The following is a 9,333-nucleotide window of genomic DNA, read 5'->3' as shown; positions in this document are numbered from 1 at the left end:
TTGGGAAATGTATGAATGCTTGAGATAGAACTGGGTATAAATGTACATCCTAAGTTTGGGAACTGCTGTTTCGTTTACTTTTGAAGTTGTAACCTGTTTTATTGAAGTGAGTGAGCGAGTCCTGGCAAGAGCTGGGTTGGCGGTTCGCTAAACCCTGGGGTACGCCCTAAGGGGAAGTGGGGTCATCACAGAGCATGTTAGGTTAAAATCACTCTTGGAAACTTATCATCATTGTTAGCAAAAGTCTCTGTTCAATTCTAGAACTACTCTTTATATAGGTGTTGAAAAATCGTGCAGAAATAAGGACAACGGTCAAGTATTAAATGCTGAAAAACTAGTCATTGGGTTTATTGGACATCCGATACTTAAATTAGCATCTAAAGCAATCGCCTGATAATTTTAAAGGGATTTTCATTATTTTCTTTGGATGGCCGGTTCTTTGAGTTTGTGTCCGATCGATAATAAGTTCAAGTTCCATCTTATTTTGTGTCAGACATGTGAGGCCCCACAAATTAGGTTCTTATTTCTTATCTTGTTTTTTTTTCTTGCTTGCTTTGAATTTGTGGTTACTTTGATATTTGAGGAGCGTTTTAACCCTAACACTTTATGTGACAGCCCCACCTCTCCCTAAGGCGTACCTAAGGATTCGGCGGACCGCCTGCCCAACTCTCGCCAGGACTACGGAGTCGATTTACACAAACCCAATATAGTACGCGCGATAGGACCCTAAGAAAATGAACAATCGAAAACTACTAAGGTGAGAACATGCCCACCAAACCATAAAATCATAGTCTCAACGGAACACATTTAATAGACAAGGTTAAACACTTATACATATATGTACATTGGAGTCTTGAACAATTTAACATACAGTGCAATCCGAGGTATTCGTACTACACAAAATACAATCAGGGCTTCGTTTTCAAAAGAGCAAGCACAATTAGGGTTTCCAACCATTGAGGAGCAATACAAAATATCTAAACTAGCTCAACTCATGCTTCAAAGTCACAGTTCCAAGAAGTGGTTCCCTGTAAGGAAAACAAAGGTAACAGGAAGGGGTGAGCTTTCGCTCAATGAGGTACCAAACATATAGGGGTAAAATCATGGCCTTTCACGTTTAACCAATCAGATACATGTACCAGATATAAAGGAAAGTAGATTAGACACAATGATTGAAAGGGAAGGATACAAGTGGCTCTCAGGAGCCAGGTTTTCATCTGCAGTACTTGATCCGAACCTGTTGACTCTCCGTCAACGTAAATAGAACCAACATATCCGTAGACCTCACTTTACACCAATTTTCCGTCCACCAAACATACCCCTATCGGGCCCGAACGCCGAACAGAACAGAAGTGGTAATACTCGAGTATACCGGAATTAAGGGTCTCAATACCCAAAGATTCCTGAAACAGACTACTGTGGGTCGTTATCTAATCGACCAGGCCCTTACCGGCTCGACTCGAGTAACTTGCCACAGGTGTTGAGCTCAGAGGTCACAGAAAGGTCGTTGGATACCAGCCTCCAAACGACGTCCGAACAGACTCAGAAACAGATAACAGATTACACACAGTAAATAGGCATATGGACAGACAAGAGAACGAGTGTGATAAAGTACACCCTCATCTCAAACAGAACAAACAGATAGTACAGTCATTTAAATCACAGATTGCAGGTGTAGAAACCAAGTTAAGCAACAAATGAGGGGAGTGGTACACTCACCTATTAAGGCAAAATAACGTCCAGAATATCTTTCCGGGTAACACTCTCAATCACCGATGAACCCTAAGGTTAATCAAGAGAAAATATTACAGTTCCTCCAACAAGAGTCAGGTGAATTGAAGACAATTCAAATACCACTAGTACAAAGTATAAATATGATTTTGGAAGTGAAAAGAGTACATTTAAACCGAAGAACATGAGTAAAATATTTAGAAAACTTATGCTCGCTCGAAAAACTTTGAAATATCCATTTGAGTCGAAGAAAGGAAGAAAACGTATTTCTATTAGTCGTAAATTTCATTTTTCCAAGTATACAAGTTTTCACCAGATTCGAACTTATATACCTCGAGAAAAGAGGACGCAAATATCCTAGATGGTTCATATGGTACTCACTCTCAAATCGTTACCTAATCCTCGAGTGTAAATTTGGGCAGCACACCCTTTGTATTTATCTATTTTCCAGCCATTTATGGCTTCATTATTTTCCTCAATCAATCCCAAATTCATACACAATATAATCTCATTTCACTAGCCGTTCAATAGGCTCAAAGTGGTACAAGTATAAATTCAAGCTAGGACAATGTCCGGAAATGAAGTTTATGTCCTAAAACCAAAAGACAGTTTTGACGTCATTTAGCGGAACGGACACAACTGGGGTTACACTTATCGGATTGAGGTGTAATTTACACCGTTTAGAAGCTAAGGAAAAGGGATACAATGTTGAAGAAGGCCACTCAGTCCAGTTTGCAATGTATCTAGGTCAAATTTACCAAAACAATCCCAGATTGTCCAATTCGAAATTTGCTGTGGCAGTCCTGATTCATTCAGTCATATCTCAGCATATACAATTCCAATTCAAGTGATTCCAAAACCATTTGGAAGCTAAGATACAAGACTATAAGTCTTAAGAAGACATAGACAACCAAATCAGTAGTATTCCTGGTCAAAACAACCAATTACAGAAGCTGATTATCAGGTTCGGACAGAAACAGGGCAGCAGGGGTATTTCAGTCTTTTCACAGACTACGTTGCTCCGATTGAGGTGAAATTTTGTAGGAAACTATAAAATATCATTCTATACAACTTTAATGTTTTAACCTAAGGCTAATTCGGCCTCTAACTAGGGGAAACAGTACCGGGCAGAATGGGGGTTAATTGAAACCCTAATTCCGAAATTTCCTTTCAAAGCGGAAATTTTCCGCAAATAGCCACAATTTACGCCTTAAGGCTTCATTCTAAACCATTCCCAACCATCATCCATGGCCACATAATAATAAACATATAAAAACAGAAAAATCATGAATAAAATAAAATTTTCATCAATCTCCACCAAACATCATAAAAGCTTCCACTAAAACATCTCTTTAGCCATCACAAGTCATGAATTCACCATTATTGGAAACAAACAATGAATATTTACACACCATACCTTGATAACTCACAAAAGGTAGTAGCTTAGGTCTCTTGCTTCCAAAACAACTCCACCAACTTCCTCAATCCTACCTAGCTAGAAGGTTTCATGGAATAATTTCAAGTTTGGATGGTTGGATTGCAAGATTTGTGCAAGAAATGGAAGTTGAAGCTTGAAGCTCTCTTTCTTTTCTCTCCATATGGAGTTCGTCCAAGGAGCTTGTAAAAAGATGAATTTTGGGTCAATTTTTGGTGATTTAGTAAAGGTGATAAAATGGTCAAAGTCCAAGCTCCAATAAAAAAGTGACACCTAGCCCCCTTTTAAGCTTAACCTTATCCTCTTGTCTCTCTAACATTAATCCTTTTAGGTAAGTCCTAATTATTTCTTAGCACCTAGTAATTTAATCCCTGTATACGAAACTTAACCCAATTGGCCGAATTTTATCGAACTTACCGTACTAGTGGGTCCCACATCTGGTATATACTCTTAAAACCTCATAAACTAACTTATACTAGAAAAATACTTTTAAAACCCTATTTACTCATAAAATTATTTAGAAAATTTTTCCTAATAAAGAAAATATAGAAAAGGCATGCAATTAAATAAAATGAAGTCTAGAAAATAAGAAAAATTCACGGGTCCTCACACTTTATTTACCTTGGTGCATGTTTAATTTGATGCATATTAAGTTCCATATTGCATGATACTAGTGTGGCCAACTAGTGAGGTGCGTGCAATAAATTTGGTGAATTAGAGGAAGTTTTGTACAAAAAAGATTTTGTATATAGAAGTGTTAAGAGTTGATAGGTGGAAAAGAAATATTTAAGGTTAATTAGATGGACATTAGTTGGTTGTTTGCCATTTGTCGATCATCTACCTAGGGTTGACCTTGACCAAGACCAAGTTTTCTTTTTATCCAACCAAGTTATTATTCCATCACAATTTTTCATTCTTTTCTTTCTCATTTGGCCGAAATTTTTGAAGGAGGAAAAGAGGGGTATGTAGGTCATCAAATAACCATTAATCCTTGCCTTGCCAAGTGTCACTCATCCATGGAACTTTGACCAAGATTAAGACAACTTTCTTACATCATTAAACTTCCATTTCACCCAACAAACATTTCTTTTTCTTGAGCTATGGCTGGATGAAATTTTAGAGAGAAAAGGAGAGAAAAACAACAAACTTCAAGCCTTGATTCCTTGCTTATTTAGTGAAGGGAAAAGAGAGAAACCCTAATCTACTCCATAAACCCTTGAGTAAAGATTGGAAAGAAGTCTTGCTTGGAGGAAACTTGGACTTGTTGTTTGGTTGAAATTGCTAGTAGAGGTATTGGCTTGAAACCCTCTTGTAGACACCAAAATTTCATTTATTTGATTTTTTAGCTTTATTTCTTATTTAATTCAATTTTAGATTTATTGGTTAGCTTTGTTATTCTCGTTTTATTTTATTTTATTGATTAAATGATATTTAGGGTTTTTAATTATCTTTATAAATTAGGTTCATTATTTTATTTCTAAGATATTTCTGTATTAAATTTCTGAAAAAGGAAAATTTTCACAAAAATTTGTTTTTAATCCTCTTCGATTCAATTTGAAAAACAAAAATATATAATTGACATTTGAAAATTTTCAATTTGTTTGTTCACTTAAATTGATTTTTTGAAGAAAAGAAAAGGACAAGAAATAATAATGAAAAAAATAAATAAATCCCACGCGCGCTTGTGGGGGTACGCGTGCCATTTCCTTCAATACTGGTACGATAGTTTCAGTACAGAAGTGAAAATTGCAACGGCCATTTTGAGTTTCAATCCCACTTGTTCTTATTCTTATTTTTTTCTTTTTCCTCAACCATTTACCACCTCATGCCCCTAATATACATGAAGATCTTTCTAGAAAAATGCCATCCAATGGCTCAAGTTTTCTGCAGAAACTCACCCTTCTCCCGGAATGCACAAAATTCAGGGTGATAATCTTCCACTTCCACTCAGGTATCTCCAAAGGTTGCAATAGGCTAGAGGGTTTCTGATGCTCGGCTTTAACTTGCTGGCAAATCAAATAAGTCTGGACAAATCAGGCAATTTCCTTCTTCATATTCTCCGACCAATAAAGACTTTTCAAATCCTCGTACATTTTATTTCCTCCGGGATGCACCGTATACTTGGTACGGTGAGTTTTTTCTAAAAATTCCCTTTTTAGTCCACCCCTTTGGCACTACTATACGATTTCGGAACCTTAGTATTTCATTAGATCCCAAATTAAAATCCGACGTTTCCCCCTTTTGAACTTTCTCTAACCACTTTTGTACCTCTAGATCCTTCTCCTGTGCCTCCTTGATATGATCTAATAAGGTAGATTTCATAACAATGTTCCCAAAGATCACATTTCTTTGCTCAAGGCGAGAGTTTCAAACACTAACTTCTTCTAACAGGTGTAATTCTTTTATTATCAATCCAACCGCTAGCACTTTACGACTTAAGGCATCAGCTACCACATTAGCTTTTTCCTGGGTGATAATTAATCGTACAGTCATAATCTTCCAAGAACTCTACCCATCTACGTTGTCGCAAGTTCAACTCTTTTTGGGAAAACAAGTACTTAAAACTCTTGTGGTCGGTAAAGACCTCAAACGTCACCCCATATAAATAATGTATCCACTTCTTCAACACAAACACTACTGCCGCCAACTCCAGATCGTGAGTTGGGTAATTTCTTTCATGAGGTTTTAACTTTTGAGAGGTATACGAAATCATCTTTTCATTTTGCATCAACACACACCCCAACCCTTGTTTTGAAGCGTCTGTGTAAACCACAAAACTATCTTTTTCACTAGGTAAGGCTAAGACAGGTGCCCTTGTCAATCATCTCTTTAACTCTTGAAAACTTTCCCCACATTTAGAACTCCACATGAACTTTTCACTTTTCTTAGTCAACTCGGTTAAGGGTCCTGCAATTTTAAAAAAATCTTTGATAAACCTACGGTAATACCCTACTAACCCTAAGAAACTATGAATTTCAGTAGGGTTTTCTAGTTTCTTCCACTTAGAAATTGCTTCTACTTTGACCGGATCCACCTTAATTCCTTCCTTGAAAATTATATGACCTAGAAAAGTTACTTCCTTCAACTAGAACTCACATTTGGTAAACTTAACGTACAGTTGATGTTCTCTCAAGGAAGATAATGCTCAAATATTTCTCATGATTTTCCAAAATCTTAGAGTACACCAATATATCATTAATGAACACCACCACAAATTGATCTAGATAAGGCTTAAAGATTCAGTGCATTAAATCCATGAAAGCTGCAGGAGCATTAGTTAGCCCAAACGACATCATAGCAAATGGAAAGTGCCCATATCTTGAATTAAAGGCAGTCTTACGTATATCCTTCTCCAAAATCCTCAATTGATAATAACCCTGCCTGAGATCCAACTTTGAAAATACTACCACCCCTTACAATTGGTCAAACAATTCATCAATATGGGGCAAAGGGTACTTGGTTTTAACAGTGACATCATTCAAGCCTCGGTAATCTATACACAATCTCAAACTCATGTCCTTCTTCTTAACAAATAACACTGAAGCTCCTCACGGAGAATAATTTTCTCTAATAAAATCTTGCTCTAGTAAATCCTGCAATTGCAACTTTAACTCTTTCAATTCAGTTGGAGCTATTCTATAAGGTGTCTTAGAGATAGGTGCTACCCCTGGAACCACATCAATTTTAAATGCTATCTCTCTTTCAGGCGGCAATGATTCTAGTTCCTCGAAAAAAATGTCTGGGTATTCCTTTACCACTAGCATATCTTCCAACCTCACCTTATCCCCAAGAGTGTTTATAAGAAAAGCTAAATATCCTTGAACTCCCTTACTTAACAACCTCCTAACTCGAATTCCTGAAATAAAAGCAGACGAGACAAGCCTACCCCTTACATCCATCTTTAGGGTTGCCTCTCCCGAAATACATAACTCTACCATTTCTTCTTACAATTCAACTGAGCGTGGTAGCGAGCTAACCAATCCATACCTAGGATAACATCATACCCCTTAATAGATAGGCCTATCAAGTCAGCCAACAACTTTTGATCTCCAACCCATACCTCACAATTTCTATACATCAAATTAGCAATCAAACTTTGATTTCCTGGAGGCTTTTTAACTTTCAAATCATAGGACAACTTAATCGGCCTCACATCAATCGGCCTCACATCTACCCCACTCATGCTTTCAGGGTTTACAAAAGAATATGTCGCACCAAGATCAATTAAAACCTTAGCTAGGCAATGGTAAATAGGAATCATACCTTCAATGACTCAGTAGAATCGGGAACTTGTTGATGGTCTAAGGCGTAAATCCTAGCCGGCACCCTCGATTGACTTACTCCTGCATTAGATTGCTTAGCTGTAGACTTGTCTGGCCATTGAGTACTACCTGTGATGCCCCTACTTCTCCCTAAGGCGAACCAAAGGGTATCAGCGGGACGCCTGCCCAACTCTTGCCAGGACTAAGTACAATTCCAGTTAAAACTTAAAGTACAATACTAACTATGAAATCGGAATAAAGGCACGAAGTCATTCCCATACACAAATATTCAATCTTACAGCACAAATTCAAAATACAATCACTTTTCAAAAATATACAACTTTCAAAATATGTCTAGTCAATTACAATCAAAACCCTAATACAAAACTGCCTCAAGTCGGCTTCTCCATCACTCCTTCCATTTCGGATCTTGTTAAGGAAAACAAATCTAATGATATGAGCTAACGCTCAGTGAGGCCAAGAAAACATGCAAAATACATAATTCAAGTAGCAATGGCATTTAAGCAAAAATTAAAGCTGTAACATTCAAGCAATTCACAATTTTCAATTAAACACATTCAATGAGGATACAGGAGCTCTCAGGAGCTAAGTTCCACTTGCTTCGCCAAACCTCGATCGAATACCTTCCCGCAATGATACTCCGTCAACCAGGTCGGCATTTAAGTCCGTATGTGACAGCCCCACCTTCCCCTAAGGCGGACCAAAGGGGTTAGCGGACTGCCTGCCCGGCTCTCGCTAGGACTACTAAGACGGTAAAACACAAACTCAAGTCGATCTGGAATCTATTGGCGCGCTTACCGAAACCAACAATCAGGAAATGGAAAATGAAAATTGAAACAGAAAGTGAATAGTGACTACCATGTCACAATCCGACTAAGACCCAATCGAAGACAAGTAACTTCAGATAATCCTTGAAAATGATATATACAAACCAAATACATCACATGAACATAAGTACACACTTTTACAAAACCACATTCGTATATTTACACATCCAAAAGGCAATATTTGAATCCAAACACAATTAGGGTTTCCAATCATGGAGGAGCTATACAAAAATCTCTAAACTAGCTCGACTCATTCTTCAAAAGCAAAAGTCCAAAAGATAATTCCTTGTAAGGAAAATAAAATTTAACGGAGTGAGCTTTCGCCCAATGAGGTACTATCACGGAAATATACCAGGATCACATAAAGACAAGAACATTCAATCCAAATAAGTTCATCAAGTGAGTAAAATCAACACCACACAACTATAGTGAATAAAAGGATACGGACGGCTCTCAAGAGCCCTTTTCCTCTTTTTCGATGCTTGATCTCATCTCATTGACTCTCCGTCAATGTATACAGTGTAATCATAACCGTAGACTCCTTTTTACTCCAATATTCCGTCCACCACACATTCCCCTTACCGGGCCCGAACACCAAGCAGTACAGAATTGGTAATACTCGAGTATACCGGAATCAGGGGTCTCATACCCAAAGATTTCGAAATACAGTCCCCATGGCTTGTCAAATGTCCTCGACCAAGTCCTTACCGGCTCGAGTCAATTGACTTCCAATGAGGTAGAGCTCAGAGTTAACAGTAAAGGTCCAAAGTGAACAGTAAAGGTCGTTGGATACACGTCCAAACGACACCAAATCAAGTACAATCAAGAGTATTGCAAATGGTATAGTAAACAGTCAAGTAGGCCAGAGAGCACGAGAGTGGTAAAGTACACCCTCGCCTCACCTAGCCTAAACAATAATCACAACTAGTCCAACCACAGAATTCAAGCACAAGGAAGCCACGGAATAACAAACATGTGAGTAGTACACTCACCAAGGCAAACAAAGTAATTTCACAAGTTTTCGCCTGACGTGAGCCTCAGATCACCGGCACGCCCT

General features: G+C 37.9%; 1 protein-coding gene across 1 annotated transcript; it reads right to left on the bottom strand.

Moving 5' to 3' along the window:
• Nucleotides 1-6,714: 6,714 nt before the first annotated feature.
• Nucleotides 6,715-7,349, bottom strand: LOC113696737 (uncharacterized). The gene is made up of 2 exons (XM_027216119.1): nt 7,154-7,349; nt 6,715-7,022 (listed from the first exon to the last, which is right to left on the bottom strand). Exons 1-2 carry the CDS (start codon nt 7,347-7,349, stop codon nt 6,715-6,717), a joined length of 504 nt encoding a protein of 167 aa, XP_027071920.1.
• Between the last annotated feature and the right edge of the window lie 1,984 nt (nt 7,350-9,333).

Source organism: Coffea arabica, chromosome 6e (assembly GCF_036785885.1).
Source record: "Coffea arabica cultivar ET-39 chromosome 6e, Coffea Arabica ET-39 HiFi, whole genome shotgun sequence".
In the NCBI taxonomy this organism is placed as follows: Eukaryota; Viridiplantae; Streptophyta; class Magnoliopsida; order Gentianales; family Rubiaceae; genus Coffea; species Coffea arabica.
The sequence above is the reverse complement of the archived record's forward strand: the minus strand, read 5'-3'. Positions and strand labels throughout refer to the sequence as shown.

Bases quoted from the DNA above. Each gene is read 5' to 3' on its own strand.
- LOC113696737 (XM_027216119.1), bottom strand. From the start codon at position 7,349: ATGAGTGGGGTAGATGTGAGGCCGATTGATGTGAGGCCGATTAAGTTG. The intron at 7,023-7,153 runs GTATGGATTGGT...CTTTTATTTCAG, and splicing joins GGGGTATGATGTTATCCTAG to GAATTCGAGTTAGGAGGTTG.